This window comes from Macrosteles quadrilineatus, unplaced genomic scaffold (assembly GCF_028750875.1).
Source record: "Macrosteles quadrilineatus isolate MER2022 unplaced genomic scaffold, UCM_ALF_1.0 Scaffold_1__1_contigs__length_201487025, whole genome shotgun sequence".
Classification (NCBI taxonomy): domain Eukaryota; kingdom Metazoa; phylum Arthropoda; class Insecta; order Hemiptera; family Cicadellidae; genus Macrosteles; species Macrosteles quadrilineatus.
Window position 1 is genome coordinate 79411886 of NW_026542594.1, and position 21454 is coordinate 79433339.

At 36.4% G+C, this 21454-nt stretch overlaps 1 protein-coding gene across 3 annotated transcripts in view; it reads left to right on the forward strand.

The window, feature by feature from the left end:
• LOC128983652 (metastasis-associated protein MTA3) overlaps positions 1-21454 on the forward strand; it is a 206468-nt gene that overhangs the window by 114430 nt on the left and 70584 nt on the right. For all 3 annotated transcript variants that reach the window (XM_054403025.1, XM_054403026.1, XM_054403027.1), the window contains exons 8-11: positions 5313-5412; positions 8346-8534; positions 18193-18326; positions 18555-18658. In XM_054403025.1, coding sequence (XP_054259000.1) covers positions 5313-5412; positions 8346-8534; positions 18193-18326; positions 18555-18658 — 527 coding nt within the window. The remainder of the gene's footprint in view (positions 1-5312; positions 5413-8345; positions 8535-18192; positions 18327-18554; positions 18659-21454) is intronic.

Here is a 21454-nt window from a genome sequence, read left to right on the forward strand (position 1 = left end):
ACTTCGAAGACGGCGTATGAACGAATAATCCTGTCTTGGAGTAAAATCCTTCGTTCCTGCCCGCTCGAGGCTTACGCGCTCAAGCGGCGAACTCAAGTACTACTAGACAACAGCTGATCGCAAATTCACTTGTTGAGCTGGTCTAGTTTCGTCTGTCGTCTGTCAACAAATAAACACCAGTTTGGGGTTATGTCGTCGTCGGCGTTAAATACCCGTAAAATCGGCCGGTTTAACTTTATCATGTGAAACGAAGTGCTATTATGAATAAATATGTAGTTGTGGATGTGTTTGTGTACTTCACTGTGAATAAAAAAATAGGCCTACGTTCTTTGGCCCATAGCCCAAGCTATGGCCAACACATAGGCCTAGGAGTAGGCTGTTGTGGATAAAAATCGGGTAAGTTCTGGTGTTCATTTATTCGTAGTACGTTTTTACCCCCCTTAAAATTTGGTACCTTACAGATTTTGAGAACTGATTATCTTATCGCTGGAGTAAACAAACAACACAACTTGTAGGGAGGGCAGGGAAGGGGGGTTAACAGCTCCAAGGTCAAGATAGTTTTTGTGCCTCGAGCCTCCAGTGAGAGGCAATAAATTAACGTCCCGTCTTGTAACAAAATGGTTGCTTGTATCTTTAATTTTGACAAAAGGTTCTGTACCGTATTACGATGGATTTGTAAAGCATCAATTAATAAATTACAGTACTAAAGTTATTAAAATAGGAATTTTATTGACTCTTGCCTAGTATTATAATATATTCCACTGAAAGTAGGCCTATTTGACTTAACCGTGTTTTGTGTTTATTTGTGACTTTTCTATCAATAGGAAAAAGGAGATAAGAGTAGTTTACTTGATAAATAATGCAATTATGATTTCAAAATAATCCTACTAATATTATAAATGAGAAAGTTTGGATGTATGGATGTATGGATGTATGTTTGTGACAAGTGAACGCGAAAAATACTGGTCGGATTGGGCTGCAATTTTGCATGATGATAGCTCACATTCCCGATTAACATATAGGCACATTCTTATTTCAAAAATCCTTTCGGGCTCCGCCCCAGTGGCTCTGGAGTTTCCCATGTTAACCTTAAGAGAATTGGAATTATTGAATCTTAACAGCTGTTTCAACTAAACAAGTTGGTTCTGTTCTATGATGTTCAATAGCATTAAAGTTACAAGGATTACCAACAGGGTGCAGCACTATTATTTCTTTTACATTTATGACAACAGCTAATTTGCAACCAAAAGGTGAGTGAGCGTAGCGAACAAACTTCAACCTGGAGGCGAGTTAGCGTAGCGAACGAGCTAACCTGAAGGCAAGTGAGCTCAGCGAACGAGCTCCAACCTAAAGGTGAGTGAGCGTAGCGAACGAGCTCCAACCTAAAGGTGAGTGAGCGTAGCGAACAAACTTCAACCAGGACGTGATTGAGCCATGCGAACGAGATAATCTTGAAAATTATGAAGTTAAACGGGGCAAAGCCCGCGGGTTACAGCTAGTGATTATATAATTCCAAATGAATAGCACTTCATTATGTTATGATTTTAGGGATTGTCCGTTTTATCCGACCTTTTGAGTTATCCGACCTAGGTTTGGTCCCATTAGGGTCGGTTAAGAGGGGGTCTACTGTATCGAGTATCGAGTATCGACGATACCTCGATACCGCTGGTACCGAGAGTTAATTACGAGTAGTTTATTCATTATACTATATGAATGTTTTTCTTTCTTTCCTTAGTTTTTCAATTTTATCGTAGATAGGTTGGTTTAATTTTGGAATCATTGTGTTAAGTATGTTGTTTGGGTCCTTTTTGTTGTGTATATAAATATTTAGCTCTTCTTTTACATTAAGTTTCTCACGTTCTTTTTCATATTCTAAAATTGTTAGATTTTCTTTCATGTTTTTATAACTGTGGTCTGTGTTCATTATATGGTCGGCGAAGTTCGACTTCATTGATGTTTGATTTTTTGATTTCAATGCTTGTAGATGTTCTTTGAATCTTGTTTTAAAACTTCGAGATGTTTGACCTATATAATAATTGCTACAGTCACTACAGTTTATCTTATAGATTCCTGATTTGTTGTACTTTTCGTCTTCATTATTTTCTGTGTGTTTGATTTTTTTATTGATTAATTGGAATATATTGTTCTTAGTTCTGTAACTTACTCTTATATCTGAATTTTTTCCTAAACCCTGCCTAGGCCTAAATAGGTAGTTTAAGTACTTATACCAAATTTTCTAAGTTATATGTTAGGCCTAACTTAGTTTTTGTCTTTGCAGAGAGTGTGCAGCATTTTGCTGAAACAAATTTCATCCTAGCCTAAACCAGGCCTAAATAGGTAGTTTAAGTACTTATACTAAATTTTCTAAGTTATATGGTAACTAATTATTAGTACCTCCTACCTTAGGCCTAATAAAAAAAAATGGCCTAGACTACTTGTTGGCTGCAGCATTAAATTATTTAGGCCTACACATCACTTGTTATTGTGTGTTTTATTTTTTCTTGCCTTTAATTCCTCCTCACTAACATGATAATCAACCTAACTAACTAACTTAATAAGGTAACTTTAAGAATAATTTCAATTCAAATAAGAAACAGAATTTATAAAAATAAATTTATTTATTTAACAGAAAACTTATATCAAACTACATATTGTATCACAAGTTAAAAACATCAATATGCAATTAGGTATTTTAAAATAGGTAATCACTTGGATAAGCACTTCATCTGTCTGAAGCTGAAGTTTGAAGGTTATGGGTACAAGGGCTATCCTCTTCACTCAGTACATTTATAAAAATGATCAAGTCACTCGTCTCTGACAGACTGAAAATGTCAAACAAATCATAGTAGGACTATTATCTCGAAATAAAATCCCACATTAAAAACTTAATTTAAAATTAAAACACATTTCACTGTAGCCCGGTATTGCCTATTTGGCCTTTCTTTATAAACTCACATTTTCTAGGTTAAGTTACAATTCAAACTGTAGTTGTCATGTTTCTGCCACCAAATTGAAAATTGCACAATCAAAATCACAAACAGAATATGTTTATTTTACTTTCTATTAAACTTTCACTAACAAAATCAATTTTATTTTAAGTTACAAATTCACTTCAAAGTAAAAACATTCAAAACTGACATAATCCATTGTTTTGTTGTTACGCCAGCTGTCACCATATCTGCTCTCTCTCTCTCTCTCTCTCTCTCTCTCTCCCCCCCCCTCTAGTCAGTCTGCTGGTCTGCTCATTCTGCTTCTGCTTTGTTTTCCCATCAAACAGCTGTTTTGCAGGGCTGACGTTGCCATATTTATCATTACACCATTATGGTGAATGTCGGTAAAAATAAAATTGCTATAGCTTTTATTTCGTAAAAAAAATTAATAGTTTGACTAATTTTAATTATGTTTATGTAAACTGGTTAGAAAATAAATTATACTTATAGTTTGTTTACGCCAATACCACAGTTGTAAAAGTATAACAATTATCGTCCTTCTGGCAACACTGAGTTTAAAGTGGAACTGATCTTTTCTTTCTGCCAAGACCCAATGAGATTGCGTCATTCAGATGCATCGGTGTTCCTTACAGTAACTTATCGGTTTGTAAAACTAAACACCAATACCGATTAATGTGAAAAAATATTATGCTACAATACGTTATTTTTATTTGTTGTTTGGTATAAAATATTTTGTTATTTCTATATTTTGGTATAAAATATTTTTATGGCAGTTCAAACTAAATCTGATTCTGTACTTTATAATATCTTCAAGAATCGTCTGCCATTGTTATACGTACTAGTCACGAGACTCCCTTGTTGACTATCGACTATTGCAATTCGATAGATTCATTCAATGCTTTATTTCAGCTTACTCAATCGTTATCGAGACGTATTGTTGACTGTTGTAGGAAAGTGAAAGTCTGTTAGGCCCAGCGCACACGGTGTGACTGTTTTACAACTTTCGCTGCAAACCAGTTGCGCGTGCAACTGTTTTGTGACCTCGGCAATGTATTACAGTGGGGAGGCGCGCACGACGCAACTGTTTTTTTGCGATTTCCAAAAATGTTTGAAACCAGTCACATGCAACCGTGGGCCCGACGTTGCAGTTGCGTTGCAGACTTCAGTTGCACGAGACCACGGGGTGATTTTGTGGTGTTTGGTGGTATTTTGGTGGAATTTTAACGGCCGTATAGTGTTTTTAGTGTTTATAATTTCCTATCCGAATAGCTCTAGCTGCTACAAACAGTCTAGGCCTAGTACTAACATTCTTGCTCAAATAAGGGTGAACCCAATGCTCTTTCAGTGCCCTTCGCTGTCTTCGGTTTTGATAATAGCTAATAACGTCTTCTTCGTCTGAGTCCAACGTAGTAAGCGCACTTAAGGCCTTAAAACAACGTAACTGCACTAAATTTGCACTCCACTGATTGCACAATAAACGCAACTGCGTAGTTGTAAAACAGTCCACACCGTGTGCGGACAGAAGTTTTGTTTCAGTTGCATGAAACCAGTCACATGCAACCGTGGGCCCGACGTTGCAGTTGCGTTGCAGATTTCAGTTGCACGAGACCACGGAGTGTTTTTGTGGTGTTTGGTGGTATTTTGGTGGAATTTTGACGGCCGTATAGTGTTTTTAGTGTTTATAGTTTCCTATCCGAATAGCTCTAGCTGCTACAAACAGTCTAGGCCTAGTAATAACATTCTTGCTCAAATAAGGGCGAACCCAATGCTCTTTTCAGTGCCCTTCGCTGTCTTCGGTTTTGATAATAGCTAATTACGTCTTCTTCGTCTGAGTCCGACGTAGTAAGCGCACTTAAGGCCTTAAAACAACGTAACTGTACTAAATTTGCACTCCACTGATTGCACAATAAACGCAACTGCGTAGTTGTAAAACAGTCACACTGTGTGCGGACAGAAGTTTTGTTTCAGTTGCAAACTGGTTTTAGATGCAACTGGTTTGCAACAGTTGTTGTAAAACAGTCACACCGTGTGCGCTGGGCCTTAGTAGTCCTCTTGCTAGCTCTGCCGAATGATGATGGGTGTTTGTTGAACATTTGGTTTACGCTGGTAACCTATATGAGGTTAGATAGTTGTTTTTTTGTAGGAATGGGGATTAAATAAGGCATCAACACAAAACAAAATATAATTTATTAAATATGGGTGTAGAAAATCGTGTATTGGCACTATTTATAACTACTCGACTCGAATTTTCGAGTAGTAATTACTACTCGACTCGAGGTCGAGTATTTGAAAAAAACTCTAGTAATTACTCGAAGGTCGAGTACTCGCCCACCCTTACTAATGTGTTGATATCTTGAACAGATCAGTGGGGACATTTGCTCGAGCCCTAGACTGCTCCAGTTCTGTCAAACAGCCAAGTTTGCACATGAGCGCAGCTGCCGCTTCAAGGGATATTACATTGGTATGTTTGAGTTTTACTTCTAATATTAGAAAATTTAAAATTAACAATTTCTTTAAGAATATATTATAGGGTGTTTATAAAAGAATGCCGGGATTTTAAATGGAAATTGCTTGGATACTATTCAAGTTAACTAAACGTTTTATACGTCAAATTGAAGCTAAAATAACTAAGTTTTGTTTCCTGTGTAGCAAGGTGCGTGGTGGTAGGCCGCTATTGCGCTCACTTGCCTGACGCCAGTCGCCAGTGCAATTTTTACGGTGCAACAGAAGGCACAGAGTGTAATCTGTGGTTCACAGAGTTTATATCAATTGATAAATTAAACTGAATTTAAATAAACTTGATGATAAAGAAATTTGTTGCTGGTTTAATGAGTTTTGTAGCACCGTAGTGTTTTGAAAAGGCATTCACCTGGCCGGCTAAAAACAAGCGATGACATAGTCAAAGAAATCCGACAATTCTGTATCAGAAGCCCCAAAACATTGATTGCCGACGAAGTCTTCATTTGAACATACATAAATCAACACTTCATATCTGTAAAAGATAAGAGTCTTTGTGCCTAAAAAGATGCAGTTAAGACATCAAATAAACCCGCAGATCGCCCTAAGCGTACAGACTTAGCCAGATTTACGCTCATATAAGATTGTTGAAAATCTGAATTTTATAAATTATTCTGAAGTGTATCAAAGTATGAAAAAAAAACATTGTTCTTTTCCTTTCAATTTGACGTTTAAATCATTTAATTATCTTGAATAGTCCCCGAGCAACGACCGGCATTCTTTTATTCTTTTATAAACACCCTGTATTTATTTTTACTTTGTATTTGACTAAAAAGTAATATGTGTTGATGGTTATTATGTTCTGGCTCTTTGACAAAAATATCTGTCACTTTTTATAAAATATGTTGCATATTGATTCCAGTTGAAACCTTCATTGTGTTAAAACAAAATATAATGTTCAAGTAATATCATCTTAATCTACTACAAACTCATTAACCATATAACTGCCAATCGGTGATTTTATGGCTGATTAGGGTTCTTTCTGTATAGTTCAGTCACAAAATGACCGATCTAAGATTTAGCATATATTTAAGCTCATTAGTGATGGTCAAAACCAGAAATTTTGAATATCAAAACCGAAACCGAAACTTTAAAAAATCGAATCTCGAATCTCAAAACCTAAACGCGAAACTTTTTTACTTAGCTGGTTACAAGGTCAAGGTTAAAAAAAATACACTCAATCATAAAATGTTAAGTATGCAACCAAAACTGAAAGAGATCGACTCCTCCTGACCGTGACATAACATAAGTATGTAAATGTGACTGATAATCTTAAAACCCAATACAACATAATTTTTTATAAACAACAACAAAAAATTAAATTAAACTTCTAACACCAACATAAACATGAATATTAGATTAATTAGAACATTTAGTGGTCAATATTTCTTTGTGTTAAGTAAACATTGATGTGAAACTGAATTGTACCAGTTATAGTATTTAAGATAACTTTTGAAGTTCAGAATAAAATTTACTTGTTTCATTACTGTTAATGGTGATGTTTGCTCTGTTGCTACCAGCTTGTTTGGAAACAATGTTTAAAACAATAACAATGGCACAAAAAAATGTCAGCAGTGTCAAAAATAAAACTGCCAAAATCTTCAATTTCAAAACTTTTGAATCTCGAAACTTGGTGATCGAACCTCGAAACCGAAAATTTTCCTAAGTTTTGATGGTTTTGAGATTTGAGATTCGGTTTTGACACATCACTAAAGCTGACATAATCAATGGATTGACTTATACTAAGCATGGATGTAAAATTAAAGAAATTGGCTATCCTGCTAACTCGTCATTAATAATTTTGTGAGTGCCCATAGTTAAATTTCTGTTTTCTTTGTCTGCTACTTAAAAATTCAAGGTCAGCTGATGAATAAAATTTTTATGAGAAATTTGCAACAAACAATAATTGTTTCCTAAAGTTATTTCATGTAAATTGTATACTGTTTAGTGAAATTTATATAAAAGGCTATCCAGAAAGTTCAGATGTTTTGGCCTGGTGCAGCATTGGGCGGGGCTAAGACCTTGGTATCAGAATTTTTCTACACTCAGTATGCAACCAGCCGTGGTAGCTAGAGCATCGTGTCCTCTGTGCGTTTTACGCAGTGGAGTTTTGAAATGAGTACTGCGATTAAAAATCTCGCCAGTTGTGAAGTGTGTGGTGTGATAAAATTTTTTTTAGAAAAAATTACAAACCGATTAAAATTTATTGCAAGATTTGTGATGTGTACGGCCCAGGAATAATGAGTAAACCGGATTTGGCGCTGAGCGACCATCATCTGTTACCAGCGATGAAGGCGTGGCTCGCTATGCAATGATTAGACTCTGGCACTGAACTCAATGCTGGTCTTTTCCTCGCATCAGGTGGTTAACCACGCAAGTGGCAGATTTCTACAAAGAGGGCATTGAAAAGCTTGTATTACGTTACGATAAATTTTTTAATTTAAATGGTGGTTATGTAGAAAAATAGCCTAAGAGTTAAGCTTCAAAATATATGTAATACATTTTTTTTTTCATTTGTATATAGTTTATTCCAAAATTATTTTAAAATTTATTTCTGGATGGCCCTTGTGGATAGTGTATTTTTTAATTGCCCAATATAAAATATATAGGCAATAGTACTGTATGCATTTTTTGGTACATCCAATAAATAAAAAGGATATAAATTGAGAAGTTTTATTACTTAGAGAATAATAATTCTCTTTTTTTCTCCGAAACAAGTTATAGTTATACACTTTATAGTATAATTTTATTAAAAATAACAATTTGAATTGTAATAGCCATCAATCAGTTCCTTGATGCCCAACACTGGTCCAGCACTTTGTCTAGATACTCCAGCCAGTGTCCCCAACACACAATTGACCAGTTGTTTGTTTGCAGTTCCATGCAATGGACACACTTCACCAGCACAACTACGACCTAGCAGAAGCCATCAGTTCCTTGGTGCCTAGCACTGGTCCTGTTCTCTGTCGGGATGAAATGGAAGAGTGGTCAGCATCTGAAGCGAACCTATTTGAGGAGGCCCTTGAAAAATATGGGAAAGACTTTAATGACATCAGACAAGATTTTGTAAGTTTCCAAAAACAGTTGCCAGCCTAGTGGTTAGTGTCTCGGACTTCGAATGTCTCTGGCCGGGAGGGACGGGTTCAATTCCCGGCACATCCACAAAAGTAAATTTTTTTTGGACTGGTTACCCTTAACCCATTGGCGACCCATCACGAGTATACTCGTGATGACGACATACTTTATTGTTATTCTTTTTACTTGCATTTAAAATTATTTTTGTAGCTTTTTACAACTTTTAGGGCTATAGAACATCAAATTTGATAAAAAAGCTATTTAAAGTAATTTATTATATGCCGTAATATTTATATTGATTGCCTAATATGGACCTATTTTGTTTGCAGCTGTTGGTCACTACGTCGCTAGCTAGTGACGGCGTATTAGTCAGCTGTCACAATTGTAACAACAAAATTGTGTTATCATGTTCGTAAACATTATGTGTGTCTACGTTTTCAAATAATACGTGTGTTTATATTGGATTTGATAACGAATAAAACAATGAAGTGTCAGTTTTTTCAATAGTTTTTTGTTATTTTTTAGTTGTTTTATTACAGAAGACAAATTATTTTTCGGAAAGTGTTTTAGTTTAAGGTTATCAGATGGCTCGTAGGGACGATTTTTATATTCCAGTGAAATAGATAGAATTTTATTTGAGGAAAGCGACAGTGACCAAGAACGTAGTAGTGATTCCAGTGATGATTGTTTTGGGGAAGTAGAAGAGTTGGATCCTCGATATCTTGTGGAATCAGAAGATATCCACCATCTTTGTCCATGGTGAAGATGGGATAGCCAATTCAGACCAAGGTGATTGTTTTGGGGAAATTGAAGAGCTGGATCCTCAGGATATATGGTGAAGATGGGTTAGCCAATTCAGACAAAGATCAAGGTGAGGCTGTAAGTGATAGTGTAGGTTTTGATGAAGTACCTATTGATGATATGGACATTGAAATCGAAATTGGGTAAGGTGATAGGTCTAGTCTTGTACCTTTGGTTTCTGAGTAGGGGTGTGCGAGTATTCGAACATCGAGCTTTTTCGAGCCGAATAGGACGCTATTCGGCTCGGCTCGTGATTTTCAAAAAGTTCGAAATGTTCGAGCCGAATACTTATTGAACTAGCAAATAAAAATTAAATTAATAAATAAGGAACTAACTTTCATTTAAATTTACTCTCCTCCGTTTCATAATTGTGTCTTGATAAGCACGAACCTCAGCTCAGTCAAGACGCAATGATTATCGATCGTAATTTTGAGGAAACTACCACCTATTGCGTTGTCTTTCTAACACAACTATTCGTATCGTAATATACAACGCAGTGCGAGTGCGTAGTAATTGTGTAGTGCGTGTGGTGCTAAGTCGCTATGACGACACACGGTTGCCGTGGCAACCTACAGTGCACACTGAGCACTGCGCCTTGTGTGGGAGGGGAGATTATACCAACAAACTATTTCAGGAATTCTATTTTGGGACGGATGAAAGATAAGGAAGAAACAAAAAGTGGTCACGTGTGCAAATGTAGTGGGCGAGACAATAAGGCTGTAAACGAGTATCGTCGTGTCATTGTTCCTTGTTTGTTTACTTTTTCAGATTCCTTATCAAACGCCCCTATCTGCTATCTCTCTTTCTCTCTCTCTCTCTCTCTCTCCCTCTCTCTCTCTCTCTCTCTCTAACAATGTACTGATTAAACAGATTGTGGTTGACGACTTTTCTACTTATAAGTTTCCCTGCGGTTATTTTAGTTCAATCAATCCCATAACCTTTCTAATTTTTATCAAAATAATTAATTAATATGTTTTGTATTTTATTTCCTTTCAACCAACCCCTATTTACCATCTGTATTTTATAGAATAAAATGTTTGTTTATAAAGTTTGACTGGCCACACAATTTTGTACCTATTTTATTTTGTATAAAGTAACAGTTACTTTGAGGATTATATATATATATATATATCAATAAGTGGCGCGTGCTGTAATGAGTGCTTTTTATTATCAAAATAAGTAATGAGTTATTAATTTTTGATAGTACATGGGTCATTGAATACCATAATGTGATGTAGTTTCCTATTTGTATCTTGCAAATAATAATAATTGATGGTTAATTCTGGAAATGAAAAATAGTGATCGCATTCATAAACCTGTTGTCAAAACAGCTATGAGGGTGTAAGGGTTTATTGTTTCAGACGCAAGGGTGTTTCAAGGACAAAGTGTTGGGCCACCCGGATTGGGGGGGAGGGGGGCGGTGAGACTGTGTGAAGGGTAGGAAACTGGTTTTGGCTAGCCTATTTATTGATTAGTTCGCCCGACCCTTCTAGATAACAAAATTGAGTGACAGTATTAAATCATCGTGTTCTGCAATTAATTTCTTGTTTACTTTGTGTGTTATTCTATTAATTCTAGTGCTTTGGTCTATTTCCTCTATATGTCAATTATATATTTTTTAATATATAAGTAAAACTTGTCTCTCCACCTTTTTGGATCCAAACCAACCATGTTCTTTTTTTATTAATAGGATTCATAAAACAAAAATATTTTGTGCATGGAAAACAACAAGAATAATCACGTGTTTTTAAATTTATTTTGTATTTATTTATACAAAATAGAATTAAATATTCATAGTAGTTACAATATACATATGTAATCAACTTGCTAGTTGTTTTGTCGTCATTCAAGGTCGCGTTGCTGTTCTGTTATGAAAGACAATCTGATTGTCTCAGTCTGCACTGCATATCTTTTCAGGCCTTCAATCGATATCCTTTTATTTCTTGCATCTTCATTTAGTTCAGTTCAGTTCTTATCGTGATTATCTACTATTTGATGTCTTGACAATTCTCAATGTTTTTGAACATATTAAAATAACATTGTGTTTATTTAAAAATTGACTGAACATTATTATTATTATGCACTTTTTTAAGAAAAAAAAGTTTAATAATTAAGATTAGGTTACGCTAGGAAAAGCTCGGCTCGAAAAAGCTCGAGCTCGAACATTTTTTAAAAAGCTCGGCTCGGCTCGGCTCGAGGTTGAAAATCACTATTCGCACACCCCTATTTCTGAGTCAATTGAAACTAGGCCTACATCTATGTCTGTTCCTGAGTCAATTGAAATTCCTAGGCCTGGACCAAGTAGGCCTAAACCTAATACTCTTCGAACGAATAAGCCTTCAAAAAGAAAAGTAGGAAGAAATACCGATACAAGACAACCAAAAAAAAGTAGGGCTAGGAAAAAAGAAAATAAATAAAAAAAAGTCACAATGAAACTGGGAAGATAAAGACAATGTCTCTAAAACTATTCCATTTGTTGCTATCCTCGGTCTAAATCCAATTTACGCACGTTGACTGGGAAACACCCCCTCAGAACTTGACATTTTATCTCAGTTTTTAGGGAATGAGTTTTATTCTATGTTGTGTGTTGAGACAAATGATTATTCAAATAAACAATTGAATGACCCTAATAGAAGAAAGCTTGCTGATGATAAGTTGTGGGTGCCAGTTAGAGTGCCAGAAATAAAAGCATATCTGGCACTTTATATTCTAATGGGCCATGTAAAAAAGCCAAGGATAAAGATGTACTGGTCGACTAGGAAAATTGTAGAAACAACTTTTTTTTCAGAAGTCATGACATATAAGCGATTTTGTCTTATTTCACGATTTTTGCATTTCTCTGATCCTGATTTTACAGATCTGAAAGATAAATTGAAGAAATTGAGACCGGTAATTTCCTACCTAGAAAACAAGTTTATGGACTTCTATACAATGGAACAAGATGTAGCAGTAGATGAAAGTTTAGTGAAACTTAGAGCATTCAATACAATCCAAAAAAAAGAGCTCGTTTTGGTGTAAAGTTGTATAAACTATGTGAATCATCTTCGGGATATTGTGCTGCATTTAAAATTTACACTGGAGAAGACCAAACTCCTGGTTTTCTGTGCAGCGAGGCTGTTGTACTGAACCTTACACAACCTATACAAAATCAGGGCTATAGACTTTACATTGACAATTGGTATATGTCACCGAGACTAAGTGAGATGCTACTACCTAGAGATACCCATGTTATTGGATCAGTCGATTACAAGAGAACAAATATGCCAGATGATTTTCCAAATATGGAACTGGAAACAGGTGAAGCTGTAAGAAGAAGCTGCAGTGGGGTATTAGCAATTAGATGACTTGATAAAAAATGTACACGTTTTGTCAACAATCTATGAAGGTGTTCAGTTTGCTGTTTATAAAGGAATAATAATAAGGGGGGAAACAATACAAATAAAGAAACCTAAATCAGTGACTGAATACAACAAGGGCATGCTAGGTGTAGATGTGCAAGACCAGTTTTTGGCATCTCACACAATTATGAGGCGCTGTGTCAAATCGTATAACTTTTTTTTTTTTTTTTTGATTGACATGGCGATTTTCAATTTATTCTGTATTTGGAGGAAGATTTATCAAAAGAAGATGCATTATTCTGACTACAGACTGAATGTTGTTGAACAAATTATTGGAAACATCACACTCCCAGAAAGAAGTTCTCCGGGGCGCCGTTCTTTGCAGGACAATCCCCTCGGCCTTCAAAGTAAAGCGTGGGAACATTTTCCAATGGCTATTCCTCCAACTGGAAAGAAAAACCGTCCCACAAGAAACTGCAAAGTGTGTTTCAAGAATGACATATGGTCAGAGAATTGTTACATATGTAAGAAATGCCAAGTCGCCCTCCATGTGGACACGTGCTTTGAAGCGTACCACACCAAAAGGGACTAGGCCTACTAGAAAAAGAAGCTAAACTGTAAATAGTGTAAATATGACTTGTAAAAATGTTAAACAGTTACTATAATAAACATGACAATATAAATTACTTACATCCTCTCTCATTGGTAAGTTACCCTACAATAGCTTACTGGTTTTCCACTACCGCATGCCAAGTTAGTTTATTAGTTTTATTTTGTAGGTATACATATTACATACCAAGAAATCTAATTAAGTACATAGGCCTACTGTGGGCTACATTTTGTAGAAACTTGGCTATGTTTATTCTGATAACCAAGAGATGTAGGCCTACAGAATTTTAAAAAGACAAGTGGACACGTTTTTGCCAACATTTTACCACTTGTAGCGTTTTAGAAAATATTATGTAAAAAAAAAACTAAATATTGTATTTAATTAAATCAAAGTTTTCTATGTAGAAAATTAAATATTCTATATTAAAGTTAAAGCATTTCAACATTTTTATGAATGAAAAAAAATGACTTACTTTAAAAATTGTATATACATATTTATAAATTTGTGAGTATTATATTAATAACAAAAAAATTCTGAAAACAATGTTAAAAGCATTGCAAGGTATAGAGAATTTTATAAGGATTAAGAAAAATATAATATAAACCACATTTGGTTGAACAATTAGGCCCGATTTCACCAAACTTTTAAACCACCGTTAAGCCCTGCTCTAACTGCAGTTTGCTCTTAACTGACGAAATCGGATTTCACCACTCGCCGTTAGCGCTAGTTTAGACTAAACCGTCGTTAGATAATTAACTGCCCAATATCTGTGATCAGCGACCGCATTGAACTGATTGGCGATCAAGAGCCATACTCTTTTATCCCAGAGAGTGTCCCAGCTCTTCTACCAACATTATCAAATTTATTATTTCATTGTTCGAAAAAATAGGCTCCCTTTCCTTCTCCCGGCTTTGGGTAACCCTAGCCCTAACCCAACGTTCAAACAATTGTTTTGCGTTCGGTCAGACGTAAGTAAACCAAAATCTAAACCTAAATTGTCATTATTCTGCTAGTATTTTATAGAAAATAATTATTTTGGTGTTATTGTGTCTCGTTCTTGTAATTCTTTTGATTCCAGTTTTTTCACTACTTCAAATTAAATGTACCAAACTGGTTAGTGAACAAACAGAATATTGAACATCCCTGTAAAAAGTTGGATTTTGAGTTTTGACTCGAACGCAAAACTCAACCAATTGTTCCTCGAACAATTGAAATATTGTTCCTCGAATATGTTTGATCAACATTGCTTTGCCTTTATTTACTTATGTTAATTGTTTTGGTATTTATTCTTGCTTTCTGTTGTTATTTTGCTCAGAATCTATTGTATTCCTGTAAGCTTGCTGTCTCCAGTTTTGTTTTCACTACCTCATAAACACTGATTTATTTTCTAGGTTATGTTTACTTGCTCCCGCAACAGCCCGGTATTATGACAGTTCACTGCCACCGCCACCTGGATTTTACTCTAAACTCTCGTTTATAAAACCAGCGTTAGTTTTGACGCGTTTTCGTTGGTGAAACCAGATTTCCTTAACTGTGGTTTAAATCATCGTTTAGTTTTAACCGAAGTTTAACTAAACCATCGTTAGCGAGAATTTGGTGAAATCGGGCCTAAGAGTGTTATAGGCTTTTAATTAAAACCTTACATTTTGCTGGAATTTAATAGGATCCATAGGGGGCAGCTTGTAATGTGCTTATTAGGTCTCAAATGGGTTAACCCTGCATCTGGCAGCTACAAATCTCTGTACTGGCAGGCAATTTTTAACTGTATGTAATTAGGTGACTTTAGAGCTGTATAAATTGTGTTCTACAATACAAAAGTATGGGCTATACTATTATATGTTTTCTTTTACAGGACATTACAAGGAACAAATTTAAACCATTGACACATCCCGTAAAAATTTTGTAGAACTGTTAACTTGTATGAACAAAAAAAATGACTAGGGACTAATCTTTACTATTAAAAACGCTGGATTACTAAACATGTTTTTTTAAATAGCAAATTCGTGAGTGCAACCTATATTGAGTGCTCCCAAAAATTGGATTCCCTTACAATTATTTTACCCCACCCAGGGTAGTGACATCATGATGACGTTTCATTTACTCAACTTTTCAGTGCCCCCATAGAATTGTACCCCACTCAGGGTAGTGACATCACGATAACGTCTCATTTACTCAACTTTTCAGTGCCCCTATAGAATTGTACCCCACCCAGGGTAGTGACATCATGATGACGTCTCATTTACTCAACTTTTCAGTGCCCCCATAGAATTGTACTCCACCCAGGGTAGTGACATCATGATGACGTCTCATTTACTCAACTTTTCAGTGCCCCCATAGAATTGTACCCCACTCAGGGTAGTGACCTCATGATGACGTCTCATTTACTCAACTTTTCAGTGCCCCCATAGAATTGTACCCCACTTAGGGTAGTGACATCATGATGACGTCTCATTTACTCAACTTTTCAGTGCCCCCATAGAATTGTACCCCACCCAGGGTAGTGACATCATGATGACGTCTCATTTACTCAACTTTTCAGTGCCCCCCATAGAATTGTACCCCACCCAGGGTAGTGACATCATGATGACGTCTCATTTACTCGACTTTTCATTGCCCCCATAGAATTGTACCCCACCCAGGGTAGTGACATCATGATGACGTCTCATTTACTCGACTTTTCAGTGCCCCCATAGAATTGTGCCCCACCCAGGGTAGTGACATCATGATGACGTCTCATTTACTCAACTTTTCAGTGCCCCCATAGAATTGTACCCCACCCAGGGTAGTGACATCATGATGACGTCTCATTTACTCGACTTTTCAGTGCCCCCATAGAATTGTACCCCACCCAGGGTAGTGACATCATGATGACGTTTCATTTACTCAACTTTTCAGTGCCCCCATAGAATTGTACCCCACTCAGGGTAGTGACATCACGACGACGTCTCATTTACTTGACTTTTCGGTGCCCCCTTAGAATTGTACCCCACCCAGGGTAGTGACATCATGATGACGTCTCATTTACTCGACTTTTCGGTGCCCCCATAGAATTGTACCCCACCCAGGGTAGTGACATCACGATGACGTCTCATTTACTTGACTTTTCGGTGCCCCCTTAGAATTGTACCCCACCCAGGGTAGTGACATCACGATAACGTCTCATTTACTCAACTTTTCATTGCCCCCATAGAATTGTACCCCACCCAGGGTAGTGACATCACGATGACGTCTCATTTACTTGACTTTTCGGTGCCCCCTTAGAATTGTACCCCACCCAGGGTAGTGACATCACGATAACGTCTCATTTACTCAACTTTTCGGTGCCCCCTTAGAATTTTACCCCACCCAGGGTAGTGACATCACGATGACGTCTCATTTACTCAACTTTTCAGTGCCCCCTTAGAATTTTACCCCACCCAGGGTAGTGACATCACGATGACGTCTCATTTACTCAACTTTTCGGTGTACATTATATGTGGTTCTGCACAAGTGGTTTTATTAAATCCCTCGCCAGCTTAATATCTGGATGGGCCGGAATGTACCCCCCTGGAATTGTACTCCCTCATTTATAACTAACTCTTATTAGGTCAGTGTACTGGGGGTATTTGAATTTCCTGTCAGTGTAGTCTTTCTTCTAGGACTAGAATTGTACCTACCACCATTGGGCAGACCTCCTTGAATGCACCAGAATTGAAATTGGTGTGCTAGCAAGCATCTTTTCTATTCCCTATTTGAACTCACTTTGGAATCCACCCCAAGGGCTTTCAAAGTTTTAATATAAATACAGTAAATAGCAGGAAGCTGAGGGTTTTTAACATTTCAGTATTAAATAACACCATATACTCGTTTGTTTTAGGTATTAAAAATACCTTTTAAAGAAAGTTGCACCTTGTGATTTCATATTTAAATACAAAATTTGGAAATTTCACAGTTAATTTGATATATTAATAACCCATGATACATTAATTGTGAAATGAAAATTCCCAATTTTTTTCCATTTTAATGTGTTCATATTTATGTCCTCGATAAATTAATGTAGGTACTCAATTTATAAAATATAACAGGCCTAGGCTTATATTTTCATGAGAAGTTTGAAGTTTGAAATATTGTATGGACCACTTAAAAGGTTTTTTTATATTTGGAATCAACAACCTTTTATCTATGCTGAACTCAAAAGCAGAGGTGAAACTTGAAGAATGGTCGCATTTCATTCATTATTTACACCAAAGCAGTTGGAGTAACTAAATATAGTAAAAACTAAAATATAGGCCTACAAAATGTACAATTTCTGTGATAGTATAAAATACAGTCTAAGAGTTGGAATCAAATAAATTAATAACGTAAACGTAATAACATTTTATCAGGTTCAAGTATTGGTGTTGAATTGGCTATAAAGCATTTTGTTAACAAGATAATATTCAGAACAACAGAGTAAGTCTAAATAAAACAAACCCTTTTCGAAAAGAAATATTAGTTTGGATCTCAAGTTAACCTATCAAAACATATAACTTATTAGTTTTATCTGTAAATAGTGTAAATAATCTTCATTTACAGTTTTTCTACGATCAATTAAGTTGTGTTGTTCAATGTAAAAAAAATTAAAATATCCATATCGTCCAAGGTGAAGCAAATCTTAATATAATTGCTTAGCAATCTTATTTTCTTATAGGCTACAATTATTTATTACTATTTTATATACAGGCTTAAAAATCGTGCCAACCTATAACACTTTAGAGGGTTTTCGCAACTAGTTCATTGTAATGATACGGCTTAGTCCGTAAACATTTTGTTTTCTAATAGGGGATACAATTTAATTCCGTACAAAAAGTAGATTGATGTTGGCAGGGGCTACTAATCCAGGCTGTACTCAACTAGCTGAAATATTTCTTTCTATGTGTAGTTACCCTGGAAGACGCTAAAGAACATCATAGAGTACTACTACATGTGGAAGACCACAGACAGATACGTGCAGCAGAAGAGGGTTAAAGCTGTGGAAGCAGAGTCCAAGCTTAAACAAGTTTACATTCCTAATTAGTGAGTCAGAAAACCTTTATTTGATTATGTTAACACAGATTTTTAAATGTATTCAATAAATATTTAGAAAGATATTCACATTAATATTTTACTGATTATAAAATTAAATGAAATCTAATTTAACAATTTTAAATAAGCAATATTGAAAATTGAGTCAATCTTTAGTTAGCTCAGTCATTAAAACTGAATAACTAAAATGTTATGAATAAATATCCTGTTTTATTTCAGCAACAAACCAAACGCCCCTGTCATAAACAACAATAAGGGAGTGATGAACGGAAATAGTAATGGAGACACAATAATCAGTGGCAAAGCTTGTGAATCATGCAACAGTAAGTAATAAGCAAATAATAATTGTTGAGATATAGATATGTTTTTTTGTCAATAACACAGTGTCATCCTACAAAGTATAAAACCATAAGGTCTACATCAAACCTATACCGATACCAGACACGTCTTTTAAATAGCGCGATCAGAAAATATCACTATTGCCGCGATCGCGCAAGACCGCGATGCGGTTTCTGTATCCGAGGGAGTCGTTGATGACGTCTTCACGACTGCAGGAGATGATTAGAATTTTTCTGCAACCACGGGAGATGATGACAATTTTACATGATTGCTGGTGATGATCACGATATTACCTCGAGTTTGGCTTCACAAAAAAAATCTGGCTGGTACATCTCTAGTTGAAATCAAACTTTCTTTTTGATTTTGTTGTTAGATATTTATTTACCTTTAATACAGTAGTTACTTAATGTGTTTAGAAGTGATTAAACCTAAATTGGCTAGTTAGCATTTTTCATTGATGCATTAATTATTTTTTTACTTGAAAATCACCCCATTTTCACAAAATACTTTATGGAAGGACAAAAAGACAAAAACTTGTATAGTATAATCAATCCATTTGAAAGATTAGGTAAATCTATAAAAAAAATGGCAGCGGTATTGAGAATAGATTTTTTATGGAACCGGTATCGAAAATTATTGTATAACAATTAGATTCAACTCAAAAGAAACATTATTTTACTCAATCCATTCTATTTACAAAATTGGTAAAGATAAACAATTAATTAACGAACACATGTTTTAAAACAATACATCAACTTAGTGTAAGGGAAGTATTTGGTCTGAGTGACGAGTCCAAGTGAGTACAGTGTCTGTCTTGACTTTAAACATAACATTTCCTGTTCTTGAAATTATTTTCCCTTCCTTCCACTTTTCTTTTGAAGAATAATTTCTCACCAGTACTCTCTGCCCCACCTGAAAATTTCTTTTCAGCTTGTGTTCCGACATAGTCTTTTTATTCCATTCTACTTTATGTGCCATCACATTAAGTTTCCTTCTTATATCTCTCCCAAACATTAACACATAAGTGGAGAGTCCTGTAGAGTTTGGAGCTTTGCGTATCTGAGTTACAAGATCTATTTTATGCTGCAAGTCTCCCTTTTCTTCGCTCATAGCAGCCAATGATTTCTTAACAGTTTGGACAAATCGTTCTGCTTGGCCATTGCTTGAAGGGTGAAAAGGTGCACAAGTCCTATGGCAAATTCCATTAGGCTATTGCTTAAAACCCTTTGAAAAAGTGCACTTGTAAATTGGGAGCCGTTGCCTGTTACTATCATTACTGGCAGTCCAAAAGTTGGCTGTCTCTGAGCCCGGAAGGTATGGTTATCTAGAGTGTGGGGGGTTTTCTCTGGAACCTCAATTGAGTTAAGGGTGTCGTCACCTTTGGTGGATAGGTTCATCCGGGTGGGTCCCACTTCTAAACCCGCCTCCTTTTGTGAAACCCTGAGGGCCTGGCAGTGATGTTGGGCTTGATGGGCAAACGAAGTAGATCGGGTGTTGGGATCAAGCCCGCTAGGGGTATCTGGGGATCTATCGCCCTGGGTATCCCTGGTTTCCCAGCAATGGGATGGCCTCGATCGGGTAGTGGTGGAAATGGGGGGTTAGGGTTCCCCCGTCAGCTTGCTGGCGGTCCCCTTCCTCCTGGCTTTGATGGCGGGCTTCGGCCTGTCAGGGATTGGATAGGTCCCGAGTGTTGCTTGCACTAAATGCGTCAGAGCATTTCATTATTGGCCTTCAGGTTTTGTACCTGCTGGTTCCAGGTGGAGTGACGCTTAACCAAGTAGCCGGTATCCCTGGTTAGGATTGAGGGGCAACGTTGCTTCGGCAGCCGGTGAGCCTGATGACCTTAAGTCATCCGCCCATGGTGTGCTAAGGTTAGTGCGTATGCTCTGGCCTACACCATGGGGCCCGGGTATGTTTAATTATAGGTACCGGGTTGCAGTTGGGGGGCTTCGGCTCTTTCGACACAAACAAATGGAAATGGAATGGAGTCCAAAAGTTTTGAATTAGTGACTTAAATTTCGAATGCACCAATCTGAAGGAGTGTTTTTTGTATGTATAACCTCCAACCATTTTGTATGGGCGTCAATAATTATGAAAAAATAATTTCCATTTACGGGTCCACAAAAATCCAAATGTAAGCGATGCCACGGAGCTGTAGGTTCTTCCCAAGGGTGGTGGTTTAATTTAGACGGTTCATTTCTTTTCTGTTTGCATTTGCCATAGTTATTAACCAAGTTCTCTACATCAGTATCCAAGTTTTTCCAATATACATAACTTCGTGCCATAGCCTTCATTTTCGACATGCCTAAATGCCCTATGTGTAGTTCCTTGAGAACTTCTTTCTGCAATGCGTTAAGTATTACAACTTGACTACCTCTAAAGATGCAACCTTTATGTAAACTTAAGTCATTATTTCGGAAACCAATCTTTTCAAGATTTTCTCAATTTTCTAGTGCTGTAACTATTGCAGCTAGTGCAGGGTCTTTCTTTGTGTGCTCTGCAAGTGTACATTGTGTGAGAGGAAGAACAGCTAGTTGATTCATTTGGAACTTGGAATATAAGTCTTCGTCATCTTGAGTTTGTTCAACTGGAAAACGAGACAAGAAATCTGTGTTACAGTGGTCTGAAGTTCTTCTATACTCAATTGTGTAATCAAACCCAGCAAGAAAAAGTGAGTAGTTCAATAAACGAGTAGCTGACATTGCCGACAAGCATTTTGATGGATGGAATATGGAAATAAGAGGTTTGTGGTCCGTCTGAAGAACAAACTTTCGCCCATA